The sequence below is a fragment of the Anser brachyrhynchus genome, assembly GCF_964034855.1.
Source record: "Anser brachyrhynchus genome assembly, chromosome: Z".
Classification (NCBI taxonomy): Eukaryota; Metazoa; Chordata; class Aves; order Anseriformes; family Anatidae; genus Anser; species Anser brachyrhynchus.
The window spans coordinates 22,201,998-22,223,676 of NC_137697.1; the positions used below are offsets into that span (position 1 = coordinate 22,201,998).

The 21,679-nt window shown below is 42.1% G+C and overlaps 1 protein-coding gene across 10 annotated transcripts in view; it reads left to right on the top strand.

Annotated features, from left to right (window-relative positions):
• LOC308185284 (uncharacterized protein) overlaps positions 1 to 21,679 on the top strand; it is a 100,932-nt gene that overhangs the window by 56,948 nt on the left and 22,305 nt on the right. For 2 of the 10 annotated variants that reach the window (XR_013943252.1, XM_080573205.1), the window contains exons 1-3: positions 10,100 to 10,442; positions 12,844 to 12,973; positions 17,204 to 17,318. The exons of 3 other annotated variants lie outside the window; for them this stretch is intronic. Coding sequence is in view for 1 of the 7 variants with exons in the window: in XM_080573205.1 (XP_080429331.1) it covers positions 12,916 to 12,973; positions 17,204 to 17,318 (173 nt within the window). In the remaining 6 variants the exon portion in view is untranslated. Of the gene's footprint in view, positions 1 to 10,099; positions 10,443 to 12,843; positions 12,974 to 17,203; positions 17,319 to 19,737; positions 19,815 to 21,679 lie in introns of those variants that run through there. 5 more of the 10 variants (XR_013943256.1, XR_013943257.1, XR_013943254.1 and 2 more) reach the window with 4 other exon arrangements.

The following is a 21,679-nucleotide window of genomic DNA, read 5'->3' on the forward strand; positions in this document are numbered from 1 at the left end:
GAAAGATGACATTTCGTTATACTGCTGTTAGACCTCACTCTCACCCTGCTGTCACTGAATTGGAGTGCGCTAGCGATGACAGGGATGGCCTCTGAGCCACAGAAAAGAAAAAAATTTTGCTTCTCCAGTATAAGGAAGGAACAGCTTCCTTGCGCAGGACGTGTGACATGTTGCCTTCCACCCCTGCACCCACTCACACAAACAGAGCCCTTGTTTCCTTCCCCAGTGCCAAGTAAAGCGTTTTCTGCCACATACCCTCCACCTGGAGTGATGCACCTTCACCTTCTGTTGCAGTGCTCTGTGCACGCCTTGCAACCCCTCACATGGGTGTCTTCTGCACCCACTCTTCTGGACAGTATAAGCCACTGCTCACCCAAATGCTTTATTATTCACTTTTGTCCTGCGAACTGTATGATTAAATAGGCAGCTGCTTCTTGGTTTTCAGGTTGGCTATGGTCTTCTGCTCAGCTTTCAGGTTGGTTGTGGTATTCTGCTCATTCAGAAACTTCCAGCGGGCTGTGAAAGCCAACACATGCTGGCAATGGAAAATCAGACTATGTACAAGAAAACAAATATTTGCATCACTTTTAACAGTCTGAGGGCCATGAGGAGTATTCTGTGAAACAACCTGATGGTGGGATATGTTGTAGCTAGATAGAATGGGAATTATGTGTTAAGAAATTGTTTGAAATTATAATCTGGAGAGCACCCGAGGTGCTACACAAATCTGAGATATAAAGCACAGGACAGCCTTTAACTAACAATTTAATCTTGTTATTGTGTGGTCCTGAAGCCCCACAGAATTGGACCTAACACTCTGCTATTTGCAATTAACCATTTGTAGAGATGTTCAGCACAGAGCAGGTAACCCTGCACCTGGGGCACTGGAAGACCCAGGGGACAGGGACAGGCATTTTTTGGGAGCATGGGCAGGCACTGCACCGACAGCAGAAGTGCTGGAGCTCTTTCTTAAACATCTGCTAGGGTGAGGTTTACACAGCGATAGCCTAACCTGGTAGTGCCTGCCAAAAATTAGGGCTTGTTGTAATGTGGTGATCTCCAGTCTTGATGATTCTCATGAGCGCCAGCCATGTGCAGCTGAGCCTACACCATGTAGTGCTGCCACTGCGTGCTCAGGTGTTCCTCGTGCTGGTCCTGCTATCCTGCATTTCACAGTGTAGCTGTACCAGTGCCTGACATGTGGAAAAACACATTTGCTTGCTTTCCTTTCCATTTCAGAGCCTCTTGCTATTGAAGAAAAAAAGGAGCTGCAAGCACTTTGTGCCTTGGAGAAATTAGGTTAAGGGTATGAATGGGTGGGAAAAAGACTTCCTGCCTCCACTGCTTCTTCCCAGCACTCCTGTCCCTCATTCACTGGCTGCTTTTTTGTTTGTTCGTTTGTTTGTGTGTGTGTGTGTTTTGTTTGTTTGTTTTCAGGCCATGATATTTCAATGTTAATCCCTTTGAGGGGTAAGAACAGACAGCCTGTCTCCTGAACTTACACATCATCAACTATATAATGACCTCATGGAAAGCAATCCAGCAAACATACTAATTTCATCCTAATGAAGTCCTCTGTTGGTGGAGCTAAGGGCAGCACACCCTTGGCAGCCTTTGGTGGTCCTGACCTTCTCAAGGTGCCTTGTCTTGGAGATTGGCAGCTAGCCCATGGCAAAAGTGCTCCTCATGCAGCCAGGCTGAGACCTCATCACACCAGCACAATAAAGAGTTCAATAGCCAATCATAAGACAGCCATCAAAATTAACATTAAGGGTGTCTCATAGGGAACTTAATTAATTTTATGATAACATCTATGAACTGACAGTTGAGTGTCATTAGGAGATGACATTGCCCTCAGAGCTTTTGGCAAAAGCAATTATCTATCTGTGTGGAGGTTATTGTTCTGCCTACATCAAAAGTTGTGGGAAATAAAGAGCAAAAATACCAGTTTCTTATAAGCAACAATATAGTCTCTGTGTGTGTCATAACTCCATAATTATACCTGTGTAGCCACCCGAAATTTGTTGTTAATTTTTTGAGACCTTCCTCTCTCATCTCTTCTCCACTGCTTCCAGCAACACTCTTGTTCAGTTTGTTGGTATACAAATGATTCTGAACTAAGAGTTATATTTTTTAGAATTACTGTATAAAGGTGGGAAATATTTTAAAAGCGCAAGAAGTAGGCTTAATTTATGTTGTTCTTATGTCCAAAATTAATATTCTATATAAAATGTCATTGATGTCTATATATCTATTATTCTTTTTTTTTTCTATGCATAAATGTGCATAACCACATGCACCTCCATACCCACATAGTATTTCGTACTATTATAGGCCATCTTTACCGAAAAGAAAGAAATCTTTTAACCTTGAGGAATGTTCTGATCCACAATTCCAGATCTACACCAGCCAGAAAACATCTCCTATGGGGAAAATCCATATGTGGTGCTGAACTTCACAGATGTCACAGTTTTCTCAAACAAACAAGTCCACTTTTCAAATAATCATTCCATACAGTTCCTCTCCTCCTCTCCCAGCTGCCTTCCCATTCCCCCAACAATATGCCTGGATTGGGGTCAGAAATTCCTGAGTTTATTGCTTCAGTTCAATCTTTTTGTATATCTCTCATTTAGATACAGACCAAAAACGAAGAGAGCATGAGATATTTGTTGCTTCTCAAGATGGTGAAGTTCTCACAGATTCAGCAATTTTCCTGGTATTTTTATTTTGGGATGAAATCTGACAGCATAGATTTTGAAATTTTGACAGGACTAAGCCCTAGTCTTAATTCAGCCTCAGATCTGAGCTCTAAGCTACATCAGCTTCATACAGTCTCATCCAAATGCTGTCTTCTAATGAAGAAGAACAGAAATGATTTTCATTCTTATTTTAGGACATTATTACATCTTATGTCACAGACTTTTACTGTGTGCACTAATTTCTCTCTCTAACCACCTATTTCAACCATTTCAGAATAACACCTGAGTCTGCCTTGTAATGAAACCTCAGGTAGGTTTCCTTTTCCCTTCATAATTATGGCAGGTTGATCTCTTTTTAATTCACTGATGACAGGAAGTGGCAGTTTTTATTCATGATGTGGGTTTTTTTGTGTCATGCTGGCTTCTTAGTAATCTTTTTACCTGACAATGGATAAAATGGAGTGCAGCATATGATATTTGAACAGAGGTCTTCTGGTCAGAAAATATTCAGTTCTGAACTGTGACACAAAAAAATGAATAGCAACATTAGAAAAAGTAAAAAATTATTTCATACTGTTAAAAAAAAAAGCCTTAAAAATAAGTCTATATCAGTATTTATTAAGATTATAATTTGTTGTTTGTAAATTTTCACAGAAGCATCTGGAAATAAAAAGGGGCCATATATAGACAGAACATAGTCTTGAATTTCACAAATATTTTGATGAACACTGCAAGAACTGAATCTGCAGGGCACCATCTGTACAATTTCTGTTGTTCATCTGCTGAGAATCTTGAAAGCAGCCTTTCTACAAAGAACCACCATGCTGTCTTAATTATCAGTGCAGAAAGAAAGTGAAAGAAATTTTCTGGCAGCACCCACACTGATAGGAAATTCAAACATTTTCGAGCACATGAGCCACTGGAAATGCTGAAACTGAACTCACTGGGTGCAGGACTTTGTTTTGATGTGTGTGAGATGAGCCTGAGGCTGGAGGTGATTGTGTCAGGCAGACTGAAAGAGAAGGAGCAGGAGGAGGAGGGAGAGGATGAATAGAGCACCAAAACACACTCTTCCTCTGAGTGTCTGGTGAGTATTTCCATGCCCAGCTTGCCACCTTTGAGCCAGCTGCATCCCTGCACAAGCTGCTTGCCATTGGGCATGATGCCAGCCCTAAGCAGAGTAGCTGGGACTTGCCCAGCAGGAAATCAGCATTTCCTGGTGCCCTTTGGGCAGACCATGCCCACAGGGCTGGCATAAATTTTCCTCCTTCCCAGTATTTGCCAGCTCCTTACAGAGACTGACACTGTAATTTTACTCCCTTTCCACATTTCCTCTGCTTGACACATGGTGCACCATCTCCTCAAATTGTTAATCATCACTACAAAATCCCTTTGGCTTCATCTGAGGTGTTTTCAAAAAGTACCTCAATTTTTTTGATCTAGCTGTATATTTATTCTTCTTGATCTCATTTATATTCATGCACGTACACACAGACACATCAATTTTACAACCACTATTAGCATCAGCTTAAGGTGAACTCTGGCAGCCAGAAAAAACAGAACCCATTTTGATCTGCCAGGCTTAAATGAATAGAATCTATTCAACTGGAAACAGTGCCAACAAGTTAACATAACAGATTGAGAACAAAACCTTTTATATATTGGGTAAGCTAAGATTATTAGGGACCAACACATTAGGAAAATGAAAATGTACAGAAATCTAATTTACTTTCCTGAGGAGAAAAAAACAGCTAATTTCCCCATCAGTTAGCTATTCAGTCCATCTACTCATGTTCAATAATTTGACTCAGGTATGCAAAATTTCATTTTCTATAGCCAATGTATTCTTGATATTGCATTTATATGCTCCGCTCTCTATTCTGGATGGGTTGTTCTTCACAGCTAGAGCAAATAGCTGTGAGCTTTTGTTTCTAAAACAAGACATCTCATTTCACTCTAAAAAGATTTCTGTCTTGGCTACCACCAAGCATTTTCTTTCATCACTAACACAGCAACTTCATAGTTCTTTTCTTCCTGAAACTGAATAACATCTGAAGAACTATTTGAGCTAAATTAGTGAGCTTAGCTAGTCACGTATTGTAAAGTAAGGAAGGATTTGCACAAGGAGGCTCCCCACAGAGTGCTTCCTATGCAGGAATGGACAGCAGTGTCCAACAGGGAGCTGAACCTCCAGAGAGCTTCCCATGAGCTCTCTGGAAAGGACACAGTATTGATGACCTACAGGATATTCCTGCTGCTAAACAACAAATAGAGCTGGCAGGGGACTAGAAGCAACGCACCCCAAAATGTGGCTAACCTGGCACATGCTGTTCCCTTACTCATAGGAAATTGGAGGAACACTCAGTGGCAGGGTGTTTGCTCTGGTCCTTGTAGCTGGAAGGCTTGAAGATGACATTCATTTCAGAAAACAGCTGAGGTCCTCATAATGAAGGAGGCCTACTGAATTATAAAATATGACTAGTAAAACTATACAAAATGAAGCACTGCTACCCTCTGCATATTCAGTTTATGCACATTGTTGTGATGCTGTCACAGCAGTCATAACATTAGTGTCCAGAAAGTCATCATTACAAATCACTGCAGAAACAGATCCTAGGGGACCAGGAAAAAATAACAGCTAACCCTTTGTATTCTCTGAATGCACAAATCAGTTCCTTTTATTCTAGGGAGCAAATACTACTCTTGAGAGAGCTGAAACAAGTGAGCTCAAGTTTCAGCTACTAAGAAAGTAATAAGAGCTTTGATAATTTTCTCTTCTTAGAGCCAACTGTTCTTCTGCTACATTCTGTTATTCACCCTTATGGATCCCTTCCTTCAGCCTTGAGAGAGCTGGGTAGGTCCTATGGGGACAGTGATCAAGCTAATGTTCGGGTAAGAGCAGACTCCTTTACCTCAGTTGCCCTTTTCCACCCTAAAATGACTCCACCCTGTCTCAGCCTTCCCTGGAGGAACAATCAGCCCTCAGCATTGCCAGTGACTGGCAGTCCTTGCTGCTCCTCAGCTTTCATGCATTCTTTCCCACCTTCTGCTAATGGTTGTCTTTCCCAAGCTCTTCAAAAGCAGAATAATACATGCTTTGCAATTTGGTTTGTATATGTCTTTAATTAAATCTTCCTGTTCTGCTGAACTAATCTCACACTTTCTGCACCCTGCAGATTAGTTTGCTCTTCACTTCCAGAGCTCTCTGATGAGACAGGCTCTTTTTCAGGTCTGCAATATTGCTTTCATGGCTAATTTACTTTCCTCTGTTAGAATATGAATTTGATGAATCTACTAACATTGCAAATCCTCTTCACTGTGTTCTTAAGGATTTATGAGCTTCCAAGAAATTAAACTATTCCTCTCTCTTGCTCTATTTCACAAAGATTACAAATCACCATTGCATATTTTACAGTGCACTTCTGTAGGAATATCTGTAGTAATAATGTATTTATAGGACACCCATAACTCTATAATGTTGCAGCATTAGCCAAGGAATGAGTCTGGGGAAAATGAGGATGGGAGTACATTCACCTACTTCTTGGATTACTCTTCACAGTTTATAAAACACTTGGTGTCCAGACTATAGCTCGGTGGAAGCAGAGAGGCAGCTCTGCAGCCAATGAAAGCAGATGGAGTTTGAACGATTCCAGCCCTTTTATCTGTGTGCAGTAGCTGAGGCTCACTTACAAGCTGGCAAGCTTTGGCTTCCTTAGAAAGAGTGAAAAATGCCCCTCTCAAAGTGTTGCTCTGCATCGTGTTCTCCAAAACAAGCAAACAAAAAGGGGGCTGCAAGTTTCAGTCAAATCTCTGACCTGGCGTAGAGCATGGTCCCACGGTTTCACCATCCCCACAGGGAATGTGACCAAGTGTTATTTGGGGATTGGAATGAGCAGCCAGAGGCAGGAAAAGGTGGGGATCTCTTAAATCAACTTCAGTGTAATAAGGAGCTACACTCTCAGTCAGGACAAGAGAAGTACTTAGAGCAATTTCTCTGCTACAGTAAGCACTGGTGACTCTAGCTCAAGTACACCTAACCTTCAGCAGCTGCCACTGCTCTGTAGCAAGAGGCAGAGGTACAGATCACATTTTGCCATCCTTCTAAAACTTGTAACAAAAGTCCCTTGTGTAACACATTCTGCACATATGTCTGGGAATCAGTAGTGTTACTGAAAGTTGAAGCCTTTGGTCAAATCAGTTCTCAGACGTGATCAAGAAACCAACTATTTGTCAGGATATGGAAATTCTTTTAATGCATCTACTGTCTTCGGAGACTTCCTCACAGTAAGAAAAAAAAAAAAAGAGAGAGAGAGAGAATTTGTTCAATGTAGTAGTGACAGCTGGTGTTGGGCAAAACTGAGGAAAGGCCAACAAGGAAAGAAGTTCACGGGCAGACAAGAGACCCAGAAAGGACACAGTGTGTCCTGACGGGATCCTAAACTATCCTGCAATATGAGCAAATATCCACAGGCCTTTTAAACAACCTTCTCTTCATGGCTCGGGAGTTTCAATTGGGCTCATAATCTCAGTTTATGGGGAAAGGGTGTCATTACCAGTCCCTGAGTTGTCCCTTTGATTCTTGCCACCTGTTCTAGCTGGGCTTTTGTGGAGGACTTGGGTTTCCAGAGGCCCAACTGGTAAGTTGGTCTCTGGTGGGAGGCTGAGGACTGATCCCCCCTGAAGCTTTGGGATTGCAGTATTGTGGAAAAGTGGGACCAATGTATTCAGTACCCTAAGAGCTACCTCAATGTGTTGGGTTCATGTGGCAAGTTTTTTAGCAGGGGTGCTGCAGGGTGGACTCTGTGGGTAGAGCCCAGCAGCTGCCCCATGTGAGATCAGAGCCAGCTCCATCTGGCTTCAGGAGGGACCCACCACTAGCCAGAGCCAAGCCATGAGAAACCCTGGCTAGGCCTCTGGGAGAGTAGATTTAAGCAAGGGAAAAACAAACAAACAAACAAACAAACAAACAAAAACACACAAAAAAACATGCTGCAGCACAGCAGCTGGGAGAGGAGTGAGAAGCAGCCCTGCAGGCCCCCAGGTGAGTGCAGCAGGAGGTGCCCCAGGCACGCAGCAGCAGTTCCCCTGCAGCCCATGGAGAGGCCCCTGGTGGAGCAGGCTGTCCCCCTGCAGCCCACGGGTCCCACACGGAGCAGATCTCCACGCTGCAGCCCGTGGAGGAGCCCCCGGTGGGGCAGGTGGATGTGGCCTGGAGGAGGCTGCGGCCCATGGAGAGCCCCCGCAGGAGCAGGCCCCGGGCCGGAGCTGCAGCCCGTGGAGGGGAGCCCACGCAGGAGCAGGGGTCTGGGGGGAGCTGCTGCCCATGGGGGACCCGTGCTGGAGCAGTTTGCTCCTGGGGGATGGACCCCGTGGTACGGAGCCGTGTGGGAGCAGTTCTTGGAGAGCTGCTGCCTGTGGGCAGCCCCCACAGGCTCAGTTCAGGAAGGACGGCATCCCGTGGGAGGGACCCCACATGGAGCAGGGAAAGAAATGAAGTCTTACAGATGGACAGTAGCCCCCATTCCCTATTCCCCAGTGTTGCTAAGTTGGAGGAGGTGCAAGAAGGTGGATGGGGGAAAGATGTTTTTAGTTTGCTTTCAGTCTCTCACTGCTCTAGTCTGTTAGTAATAGGCAATAAATTATATTAATCTTCCTACACTGAGTCTGTTTTGCCTGTGACAGTAATTGGTGATCGATCTCCCTGTCCTTATCTCAAACCTTCAGCCCTTTTCCATTGTATTTTCTCCCTCTCTTCCTTTCAGGAGAGGGAGTGAGAGAGCAGTTGTGGTGGAGTTCAGCTGCCCATCAGGGTGAAACCACCACATTCAGATTTCTGCACAGCAGGTCAGGAACTGTAGCTGACAACCTCTACCTGCTCCACACCAAAGCAAAGCAGCAGCTGTGAACAACACCTGAACAGCTAAAATCAGATGAGCACTCACAGCTCTACAGATGCTGTGCTTTATTCTAACCTCTCCTCCCCACCAGCTGGTAGTGTCACTGCAGAGTCTGCAGCCTTTAGAACATTTGTTTTGCAGGATATAATATTGTGTGGAAGCATTCCTCATTAGTGGCTAGTTCTAGCTTCCCACATTCTCTATTGCCTTGAACTGTCAGGCATTTGCTTGCTTGCTTGCAGTGGAAACGTAGTCCTTGACTGCTATATAAAAGCTAGAAGCTTACTGCTAAAGAAACAGCCTTCTTGGAGATACAGGATTCATCTCTATTCCTAGCTGCGAGTACATACACACCCCTCCCTCCCCCCACCCCCCCCCCAAAAAAAAAAAAGACACACACACACACTCGTCAGTTCTTATTTATAGGCTGAGGTACTGCCGAAATACAGAGGTTCAAGGGTTCGGTTGCTTTGTCTGCCTGGAGTGAGAACGAGGTGGCAGCTTTTGCAGCCCCATTCTGGCCATTTTCTTCCTGCTGGGGTGCAAATGCCAGCTGAGGTCTGGCACCTTGCTTTATTGTGTGAGGGCTGGAAAGAGATTTCTCAATTAGCTTTAAATTAACTGCCTCTTGTCATTATGAGTTCCCTGAGGATGGGTGTGAGGGTACGCTCAGAAAGGTCATTAGGCAGCCTGCCAGTGTGTCCACTCTCTGGGCACCTACCAGACTGTGCCTGCCGTTTCTCATCCCCAGGTTGCAAGTTTAATTAGGAACCTCCTGTGAGTCCAGTCTTCACAAGCACCATCTGGCACACCACATAAAATATGCTCTGTTTTCATTGCTGACAAATCCTATGAAAGTTGTTTGTGTGTGTGTTAGAAGCATGGACCAGTAGGGCAGAGGATTGAGGTAAAAACTTCCAGAGCATTTCAGAGTGGCAAGAATCTAGGGAGAAAATGAAATATGCATCCAAGTTTGGTTCTGCACTTAGAACATTCTAAGTTTTATGCAAGCTTTTCATTGTCAGGACTTCTGCATATGCACTGTGCTGCAGCATGCTGGAGCATGTCCACATTTATCACTTCCCAGTACAGATTTGGAAAATATAAGACTTCTCCTTTTTTATGCCTTTGTTTTTTAGCACACATCATGACCAAGATGTAGCATTTTGTTCCTCCAAAATTCACAGTCAAAAAAGGATTTTCATACAAACTAGAGAGTGCCTGGTTAAATGTCAATCCTTGTTGCAATTCTGTGAAGCACTCAGAAATGCTGTAATTTTTAATATTAATGCACACATCTTCCCTTCTTATCCATGTTCTTAGTAGATTGCTAAACTGTAGATCATAATGCTAAATACCCAGCTGTAGCTACCGAGACACATTGCTAACAAACCTGGGAACAAAGAACAGACACCATACTGTCCAAAATCTTGAGAGACTATGAGAGAAGGTGGCTGCCTGTGGTCTTTGTGCAGTATCTTGCAGTCTAAGAGGGAACAGTGACATTTTCCATGGCATGATTTGGAAACATTACAGATGGAAAACCCCATGAACTATGATTTGTATTTGTAATGCTTCATCTTCTAGCAGTCCACCACTGTGATGAGCTGTAATTGCTGCAGTCCTGCCTGCCACACACAGCAGTGGCACAAGAATGTATCCCGTCCAGAGCTGGCTGGTGGGAGGCCAGGTTTATCCATAGTAAGATGGGAGACAGCAAGCAGCACAATGTAAGGAACCACTCAGCAGATCTTTACTCAGTTCTGCAAATTGCATAAGAAGAAAATGTGGAGTTTTAACAACTCACTTCTTCAACGGGAGAAGTAGGAGTCCATCTAGCCAGCAGGTAAAGAAAATACAAACACGAGAAGTGAAGTTTAATGTAACTATATCAATTGTAATTTCACATGATGGATACGGGGATAGAGGCTTAGCAAAATAAGTAACGTTTACGGAACAGTGGTAGAATACAGACCCAGTTGGATTAGGTTTATTACTGCAGGAAGTAGTTTGATAGGTGTCTCTCTCTTCTTGAAGTTTATATTGGACCATTATCTCTGCATGGGGCTAAGACAGCTTTTGGATATGTCAGCTTTCACAAAAAGCAGCACTAAACTTTTACTTCAAGTCATGTTGTTTGGTACCTGCAGTGCAAGTGGAAGTCTTCGGGCTGAGCTGTAATTGAGCACCAGTTTCTCTCATCTTTCCTTCTGCCCTTGTGTTCAAGCCTGTTTTGTTTGTTTTTGTTTGTTTGTTTGTTTGTTTTGTTTTGTTTTGTTTTCTTTCCCTAAAATCTGCTGTAGCATTGCTGCAATGCCACGTTTTATGTTGAAATTGACTGGATTTTCAAGATGAAACGTATTGTGTACAGTGGAGGACTTCAGGATCATTAGCGTAATATATGCTAAAACATTTCTAATGTTCAATTTAGTTTGAATTTTGGATGCAAATTCAGTGCTTGTTCCATGGGAACCGTTAGCCTTAACCCCCGGGGCTTAAATCCCCAGATGATAAGAAATGCCGTATACCCTTCAGCACTGAGGAAACCCGAAACATACTGGGCCATTATTCTTTGCGGCTGCATGCAGGCAGGAAGGAGCTAACTCTTTTCCCATCCCTAATTTGCTTTCCCTGCATCCCCTGGGGAGCAGCGCGGGGGGAAAGGCGGGGAGGCACCGCAGGCGCACGTGAGAATGGCTCAGGAGCCTCGGGCCTCCAAAATTCACCTTCAGCTCATGAAGGTGAAATCCTGACCCAGCTGGAGGGATGCTTTTCACGGGAGCTGGTGGGTGCCTGCTCGCTCTTTTGAAAGCCTAATTGCAGGCGCTGAATGCGCCGGCAGACCTGCTCCCCTGCTCCTCTCGTGGAAACTCTCACGCTTTTGAACTCTCTGGACACAATTACAGGTCAAAGTCTTTGTGACCGGCTCTGACATTACGGTTTCAATGGCATTTTGCCCGGGGGCATTAGCCTGTCCTTCTCTCAAGTTGAGCTGAGAGGACCTTTATTAGCTGGTAACTGTTGTTTTGTTAATCTAATGAATGGCTTTTTAGGAAACAACTGAGAAAACGCTTATTAATGGTGAAAGCTTCATCCATTATAAAGCTCCATGCCTCCAAAGAGATCAGAAAATGACGGAATGTAGAAGGAAAATACTTTACCCATACCCACCAGTCTTAATTATTCACCATATCGTACGTTTTGTCTGATCCTTGGAGAAGGTAAAGGTCTGCCTCTCACGTGTGCACAGTAAAAAGCAAGAACACCAAAATGGTTATGGAAATGAAGTTTTTAATCACTGAAATAACATTCACTGCTGTGTTTGGCTGGAATACTGCACCTCACAGACAAATTGCTGCAAGTGAAGTGTTGGCAGAGGATTAAGACTTTATGCCACTTATGCTCTGAGAAGATGTATTAATTACTTTTTAAATACCTAAAATATACTAAGGCCATCTGAAATGTATATATATATATATACACGCACATATATACTTATATATGTATGCATGTGAGCTATTTTCTTAATTCTAGCAACACTTATGGTGGTGTAACCTATCCTAATAGAAAGGTGTAAAGGTAATTGTTCCTTAACCTTGTAGCCTGGTATATACTTTTGCACAAGAATATCGGATTTATCACCCCCTAACATAATGACTCAGCTGCATTTCTTTCATAGTCTGTTCTCTTCACACTCAAGAGAAAGAGGAAGCAACATACTTGCTGTGCAGGGACCTCTTTCAGCTACAGCCACAGAACAATTAACATTACCTCATTAGCTTTTGTGGTTCCTTGAAAGCAGAAAAATCCAGATTTTCTTCTCTCCATCTGCTGCTGTTATTCAGCACAGACGGCTGGGTGAGAAATAAGTTGCCTTAATTTGAACAAAGTCTTCAGGGCAGAAATCCATGACTGCTAAAATGAGTGTCCAGACTACTCTGCTGCTCCCATACTGACTAACATAGAAGACAAAATTCATTTGTACACCAATAAAAAGACAGGGGACTATTAAATTCTCTCTCTCATTTTTTAACAGTGGCATAAGTAAAACTCTTGTGTAAAACCCTGGCAGAGACAAGGCGCAGCTTGTACCACAGATGGCTGGCAGGATGCACTGCACTCCTCCTACCCCTGAATCCTGAGCTGCAGACCTTTGGTGGGTGGAAATGGGGCATACAGAGCATGTAAAGGCCCCAGTTGAAAAGATGAGATTATGACCTTGTCTATATTTGGGTCATGTATTACAGTGAATGAGGGACGTCTTTTGAAGTGTATGGTCTGCCAGGGCCAGGGCTGCAAGGGGAGGTACAGCATCATATATGTTGGCTAAAGAAATGACCAGGCATCAGACAATGCCTACAGACCATCAAAGAAGAGGTGAGTTACGTCTGCACTGCACTGGGTAGAAGGAATGTAGTGTTTGGGTCCTTCCTGTGCCAGTGCCAATGTATCCTGGCAGCAGGAATGATATTTAACAGACATTGACTCGGTCTTAGAAAGCCTTTCAAGATATGCTTCTGTATAGGATTTTTGCTTTCTTGGTCCTTCAGCACATTAAACATCCATGAGATCACTATAAATGAAACAAGAGAGTGCTAAAATATATTTTGCCCTCTGTCTCCACATTTCTTGAATTACACTGAATTCACTCCAAGTAAGGTATCGCAGCACCACGGGTTAGAAAAACATTCAGCATATACATTCCTAGATGAATTTATTATCAACACTCTCAGTGGTCTCAGGGTACATCTCTATGTCCTTGGCTAGACTTTTTCTCCAGAACACCGTGGAAAATGGTAGCACTATTCTTCAAATGAGGCATTTCATTACCAGCAAGGTAGTGCCTAGCAAAACTTTGCACGCAACTGGGCACAGCTGTTTAGAGCAATATGTGAGTGCTCTGGATCATTCCTTCCTAGCAGGTGAGTATAGCAAATATCCCAGAAACAGTAATGTACCCAGTATAGTAAGGACCAATACGTTACTCTTCACATGCCAGTTTCTGGTGAGGAGTGGCTTCTTTCAGATGCATAGCTGTTCTCCAGCTTATGGATCACACTTCTACAATGTCTACCTGAGAGTTTCACACCTGCCCTTTTCCTCCAGTGGATCTTTAACCATGATCAGTCTTGTTCAGGACCTGGTTCAGTAAAGCATGTAAGCAACTACTTAATTTGAGGCAGATATTTATTGACATTGTTTTGAAAGAACTGGGGTGAAAATCAGCCCAGCAGGCCTAGTGAAAATGTTTCTTTGAAGAGATAACAGAATAGTTCTTCCAGAAATTATTTGGGCAAAGTGCAAACTCATTGAACAGGAAAAAGAGAAACATATATGTATTTTTACCCTTTAAAATATTTCTGGAATTATAGTTAATTTGCAGAATTTCTTGAGTAAAGAAAGGCACCAATTCCCATTGTTTGCAGATGATTAGTTGCCTGGCTAGCACAACGTTACTATGGTGACTACTGCCAAAGGAAATATTGTAACAGACAGCTAGATAATTTTTTTTAAAGTGAACAAAATTTAACCTTTCTGGGAACAAACATGACCATAGCGACTTACATAAATTGCAAGTGTTTTTGAGGCTTGAGTTTGATCTGGGGAGTGAAAACATTGTCACACTCTGAATGCCCACTCACTACTCATCCTCTATTACTTGGCTGGCTGGCTGAAAGGGAAGGATGGAATGATATGAAAAATAATCCAATAATAAATAAATAAATAAATAAATAAATAAATAAATAAATAAATAAAAAGGAAGAGAGCAAAGCCCTTATGCCTCTCACTGCTACAGACTGTTGAGAAGCCCTCTAGGTTTGCTATAACTGTACTGAGATCCTTCTGTGACATTGCTCATCACAGCATGCTAGGGAAATTGGAAATTGCAGCTGAAATGGCTAAAGAGCTCTTTCTGGGTCTTTCCAAACTGCAGCTTCCTGGATGTAGGCAACACCTTTTAGCCAACTGTCCAGTCACAAGTCTTGAAGGTTCTAGTAACGTTGCAGGAGACTAGGCATCAGTTCCACTGAACTAGCAGAGCTCCTGGATATCACATGTATTTGGTTTACCCAGTTTGAGCATGAGTAAGAGTTTATCAGAAGCAGCAGCACTGCACTGCATATGAAAGAATAAATGCGATTAGTATGTCTGTCTAGAAGTTAAGAGGATATCAGCAATTGCTATCAAAACCAGAATTCACATGGAGATCATTACAATTCAAACTATTTGACCTGGCTTTTTAAAAGACCAGAATAAAGTAGCCTGATTGGATTCCCCAGGGAATCTGGTGTTCAGCTGGGAGAGGCTTTAGCTTTGTTAACCGTCTCAGCACTGGCAAGTGTTTAAACTGGAATAATAAGGTTTGAATTCCCAGGGTCAGCAGGCCAATGCAGTGAGTGTATTTTAAAAAGAAAAGCGTGCTTTATAAAGCAATTAATAAAACTCAGACCCTAAGGTGGCATCTGTTCCATTTATTTCAAGAAAGGCATTGCAGCAGATCAGCAAATTGCCTTATTTCTTTGCTTGGGTTCATTTGAAAATGTATCTAATTGTAAAAGAGCCCCCAGAGGACTGCCATCAGGTATAGCAGTCATGTGTAATTCTCCAGGGCCCAACCTTGCATAAGAGACCATAAGATGCATTTCACCAAAACTGAAAACTGAAGCTTCTGTTTGGAGGTGACAACCACACATTATCACTTTCAGGTACGTTGGTATCACCAGACAAAGCAAGATCTTTAGGCAGTGCTACTTTCTAAAAAGAACCACTTAATTGTTTTATTGTTTTGGTTTGGTTTTGATTGTTTTGTTTTTGTTTTTGTTTTCTATTACCTTCCGTTTCATTCAGTTTCAGGTAGAATAATCCAGTAAGTGAGTAGAGATGAAGTACCACTGAAGATACTCTTTTAGGACACCTCAGTCTGGCAAAAGCCATAATTACATGGTCATTACATTTATATACCTTTTCCTTTTCCATTTATATAATCTTTTCTGAAACATTAATACCTGGCTTGTTTCAATATGAGTTATAGCATAACTTTCTATTCAACAACCTTTGGTCTGATCATATAGATCCACTGTAAATCAATGGCAGTTTTAAGTTACCGTGAAGCAAGTCTTGTCTTCTTACATTTGCTGTAAATGCCACATAGCTAATATAAATCATGCAAACTACTGGACATTGTCAGGATTTAGGCTTGGGCTGCTGCTCTCACTGTTCCAGGCTTGCAGAGAGTATTTCAGTCTCAAGGACTCAGCCAGCAGTTAAAATAAACAGAATTAACAAATCATTACAAATTTGTAATGGAAAGTAAAAAACAAAATAAATACACATTTTTCATTTTAGAAAACTTTTGTTTAAATTTCCCAGCACAGTCTAATACACTGTGATCACTTACAACACTCATTTCAGGCTCTGATACAGATTTGTCTCTGCTGCAGACTTTGCAAGTAAATTAACTACACACAATTGTAATCTTACCTCTTCACCAGAGTTTGTGGAAGGCATTAATATGTGAGAAGCCTGCATGTGAGATCTGAGGGTTTCTGCAAGGTGAAGACCAGATAATATTTTCCAAACTACCTATATGTTACCTACAGGAGCTGTTTCTAAAATAGATAGAGGTAGCTCTACTATCTCAGTGTAAAAAGGTACTTCTCGACTGCTTGCAGAATGCAGCAGAAGAACAAAATATAAGACACTCCAGTGGAACTGTTATTAACGCAGATGTTGACCCTGTCTTCACAAGAACTGCATCAGATCGTTAATGGAATCTGTTTGCAACTAGAAAATGTTGTCCAGACAAAATTTCTGTACAGTAATTGACTCTAATAACACTGCAGCAGAAGTGCAGGATGCTATGGAACAAACTGTGGCAGAAAACATAAATCTATGACCTCCATTTCAAATTGTTTTCTAAAATATAACTAGAATCTAAAAAATAAAGGGTTGTTTTTCAAAGCAGTCTTGAGGAGCAAAATACTATTTCATCAAAAGTGCTGTTCAGTGCCTCTAGACAGTGATTTTCCTTGTTTATCCTTTGAAGATAATTTCTTCTAATCTTTGAAACGTGCCCACCTTGGGGATTATGGTAGTTCAGATGTGTGTGAGCCTGTTTGGAACCTGCAGTATTTACCTGCTAGTCATAATAGTCTAGCAGAAGGGTAAAATCAAATACCTAAATAGTAGAAGGAATTTTGATTGCATTTTTTGGATGTAGGTTAAATCTGAAGTAAATAAGCAGCATGGGCTTTCCATGGTTAACTGACTTTGTGTCAGTAGTTAATTCTCTTGTAATCAATAGCTAATCCTGCCAGTGATGTTAATAACTCACTATCACTAGTTGTTTCTTCTAAAAATTTCATATAGATTGGTTGGCTTTCTTCAGCTGTTTTTAAATCTCTCCCTCTAGGTTTAATTGAACAAAGTTGTCTCTCAGTTAAGCTCTGTGCTCAGAAGAAAGTACCGAACAGCTTTCTGTCATAAAACATAAAATTACATGGTGTTTCTTCTCTTTGGGGAAACAAATAGCTTATTTCTTTACAGCAACCCAACACCAGAGGCAGGAAAGCTGAATTTTCCTCCTTGTTGTTCCAACACTTACAGTGCTGCATCTTCCTTATCTTCGAGGGGAGGAAGAGAGGGCTCTGTTCAGATGTAGCTGTCAGAGCAGAAGGCTCCTGCCTATCCCTTTTGCCACCTCAACCAGAGTCATGAGGAGGTAAGGTGGAGGGTGTTGACTTAACAAAAAAAGCTATGATTTTCACTGTTATCTTCAAAGTAGGCAACATCTCATCACCAGCTGTCTGTTTTACCTGGCAATTAAAGCTATGACACCTTCACTTTGATGTTTAAGGTTGGCCAGCAACATCGCTTCTTCCCGGCATTGCTGCATGGTATGAGGAAATGTTTAATTCAAAGCCATTTGGCGTTTATTAATAGAACAAAGGAAAACACACCCATGTCTCACTTCTCCATGTACCTAAAGCTCACATTACCATGGCATTGCTGACCTTTAAATTGTTTTTTAAATAGTATCAGTCACCTGACCTTGTGGATGGTGAAATGCCACTGCAACTTAGAAGCTGCTGCTCTTCATGACTCTATCCCTTGACCGTGGAGGGCCATATTGTCACTTCCAGCTCCACAAGGAAGATGACCTTTCTGAACTTCTTCAAATACTGACACAAAATGGAAGAGCCCCAGTACTTGGTCCTTGTGTCCTTTCCAGATGGCACTGCAGGTGTGAGGTTGCAATTGTTTTCACAGCACAAATCAGATCACATCATTCATTCCATGTGAGCTGCTGGATGTTCAGCAGCTTCCCCATGGGCACCCATATGAATATTCAAAGTGGTAATTAAAAGCTAAAATTTCCAGGTACATTATTAATACTACTTAATAGTTAGAACGTTATTTATATAGGCTTCAGCAGAATAACTGTATCCAAATATGGATTCCTTTGATGAAAACCTGGTGTCCTCCCTTAAGGCATATCCCTACATAGAAATGGGAGCTTGCACAGGATCTGTAGCACTCCCATAGGATTGAGCAATGACATTACTAATGCAGAATTAAATCAGGTCCTGAACTATCCTTTAGATGGTGCCCTTTCCACTAACCACATCCTACAGTCCATGTAAAAAAGTCTGGGATATGGTTTTTTTGGCTTATTTTTTCTTTTTTTTTTCCTTCTTGATTTTAGATAATACCAAAGACCAGCAGTGCTCAGACTTTGGAGATACCAAAGCTTCATTTGTGGCAAATGCTATGGATATACGTGCAAGAACAAAGTCCTTTCTGTGTTCACTTTTTCCTGCACACATACATAAACGTTAATCAATCCTGGCCCTGTGTGGCTAGCTGATTTTTGGAAAAAGATAGGCACTAGGTAGATCTTCACATCCCAATCTCACTGTGATTACAACTCTACAAGAGCACTTATCTGTGTCCCATCAGGGAGACACAAATGCCATGTTACTTTCTGGAAGGAACACTCCCCTACATGTTTTAACCTCTCTAGGAAAGTTCATGCTGGGATATTTACAACCTTGGTGTCACTGCAATAACTTTTCCTTTGAAATCTTCAAGTTAAAGGAAAGAAGTTGATATTTCATGCCCTTTAGCTCTAAACAGCAGATTTGGAAAATGAATCCCAGTGAAATAGTCTGACAGAAAGAATTTTACAACATTTGCTGTTTCTGCCATATTGTATTATGATTCTCATAATTCCATGTGGTCTACAGAGAGTTACAACAAGGAGCAAACACCTTGCTGGGCTCCACAGCACTCTTGATACAGCACAAGGACCTTCGCTGTTCCAAATGTTCTAGAATCTGAGTAGTGCTGCAAAAATGGTGTAAATTGAGCCGGTGGATATAATGGTGGGAAATCAATGCATACTGTATTCAACAGCAGACAGTGTCTGTAAAGATTACACTTGCTCCATTTATACTCTTTTGCTCCAGTTTTACAGTTCCCACTCTTGTCCTGAATACTTCGAGGAAGCAAGAGTTTTCCATGAACCTCCATTCACCTTCCATTTTATATATATCGAACATATGCATGTTAAGCTCTCCCATTATAAACTTCGTCTGAATCTGTCCTTTGTATGAAATAATGGTAGTACTCAAGTAATATAGCACCTGTTTCCAAAGTGCTGCACAATGTAAGGACAAATGATATCTTTGTAATACTCACACAATGGGTACCTTGGGTAAATGTTGTCTCTTATTCAAACAAGGAAGTGGAGAAAGAAATTTTTACATGCTGTAGGGTTAACGAAAGTGCTTCCCAGAACATGGACCTGAGGAAAACCACCTTGGGTGGTCTACAGCTGGTCTGCAAAACAAGAGATCCGGTAGCTTAAATAAGTGATAAAAATGTCTGATGTCCTTGGAAGAATCTTGATTCTTCATCCAGAAATTTGGGGAATCACCGATCCATGTAAAATCTTACAATACTATTATTTGACACTACCTTGAGATTTGTACCATATTGTATTGCAATGTCTGTGAGAAGGATCTGATTCTACCCACAAAGAGCTCAGAGAAAATGCAATGTCAGACTGCTGTAGCCAAAGCCACAAAGTAGTAGAGTGACTGGGTTTCTTCTCTCTGCTCTGTCGCTGATTTGTGAAGAACCTTTCCTGGAACATCTTCAGGACAAGAAGCAGATTTCCTGCTTTATGTTTACTGTGCATTTCCTCATAATGCAGGTAAGAAACAAAGATACTTCACAAAGTGAAAATTACACCAGTGTCGTTAGGACCAGGAGCTCATTATTATCTCTGCAGCTAATCATAGCAGATATCATTAAAATACCATCCCTATCTACATGCCTGCAGAGCATCTCCCGTTTTAATTGTAGAAGGAAATCAAGTTCAATCAAGTAGTTTGGATGGTGGATTTGACTTTTTCATGTCAACCCTTTTATGAAAATACCAGCGTTGTTTTCAATTATCACTTGTACTAGCTAGAAAGACTCTTCACAGCAGGAAAAAAAAATAGCTGTCATATATTCTAGGGACTTCTAAGCAAATGGACAGACAGAGAAGAGCAGGACATGCTGAGTCCTTCCTCTTGGCATACAGGCTTTGCATGGGAGGGTGAAAATGTTGGGTGAGAGTGTGCTGACATGGTGCCCCTTCAGCATGGTCAAAAAAACAACCTTTTTGCTAAAGGCAACATCTTTCTCACTAGTTTTTCAGGTCACTGGCCTCATAACAAGGAAACTTCCTGGGTTTATACAAGTACAAAAAAAAAAAAAGAATAATGAGATCTTAGTTCTGCATCTGAATGTAACCATTACTCTAAGGACTACAATTGGACTGTGGTACATGTCTGTCTGTAAGGAAGGAGATGGGAACAGAGAGACAGCATGCCTGCCCCTCATCAGCTAAGGTCTTCCCTTTCCACTGACTTGTTTGTTTGTTTGCTTGTTTTTTAAAAAATCACATTTTGATCTTCTTTTGAGGGATCATAAATTGCAGTGAGAGCCATTTCGCTGGCCTAATATTTCAGGATGGAAACAGGAGGAGTAAATCAATACCTCCTCCTGCAATCACTTACACAGAACAGTGCTTCAAGAAAATGAGACAGAATGACAGCCAGCCCCTGCCATCCCTCCTTGTTACAAACCCTGCAAGCCAGTGCCAAATTCAATACAGCCCATCATCTCTGTTCAGTGTCTCTCAACATGAGCTGTTGTCTCCTTACTGTGGCTTTTACTAAACAAAGCCCTTGGCCTGTAAATAACAGGAGATGTCAGCACCACACAGGCAGCCCTTTCCCTACTGAAAGATGGCTTTGTGCTGCGCATGCGGTCCCAGCAAGCTCACTCAGCTTGCTGATACACTGTGGTGCTTGCAGACACATTTAATGCTCTCACTTTTCACACCTTAGCCCCTTCAATATTTCCGCTGGCTGCTAGTAAGGCGCCGGCTATAACAGCAGCAAAGACAGAGGTGGTAATGGCAGGCATCTGCCCCAGGGGACGTCAGAGTTCAGCTAAGGCGCAGGGGTCAGGACAACTGTTTTGTTCAGAAGTGAGAAAATGCAGGGTATGATTCAGAAAAATATGAGCTTTTTTTAACATAACCTCAATTCTGCATCATACTACTGGAATAACATAACAAGCCCCCCTCCTAATGCCTGTACAAGGAGATGCTTCAGCTTAAAGCACACCCCCTGCCCCACAGCAAAACCCGGGGGCAAGAAATGACATTTTAAAAGCTCTTTATGGTCAGGTGGCTCTGGAAAGAGGCTATTTTGGCCTGAGCCCCAGAGAGTCCTGGGATGATCTGGAAGACAATCTAATCTGGATCAACTGCCCATGTTAACAGAAAAACTATCTGCAGTGAGGTGGAGAGGTCTGTTCATTGCTCCTAAGAGCATTACCACCACCCTGCAAGTGGAGAGCTTGCTCCCTCTGGAGCAACGTCAGGTAGCAGCCGTGGTTCTGCCGGGATGAAGATTCAGCTGAGGAAGCCATTACCGGGTGTCTGGATTGGCCCTGGTCACCTGAAAAGGCAGAGAATCTCCCTGCTTTCTTGAGATTCTGGAGGGAAAAAGAAATTTAAAA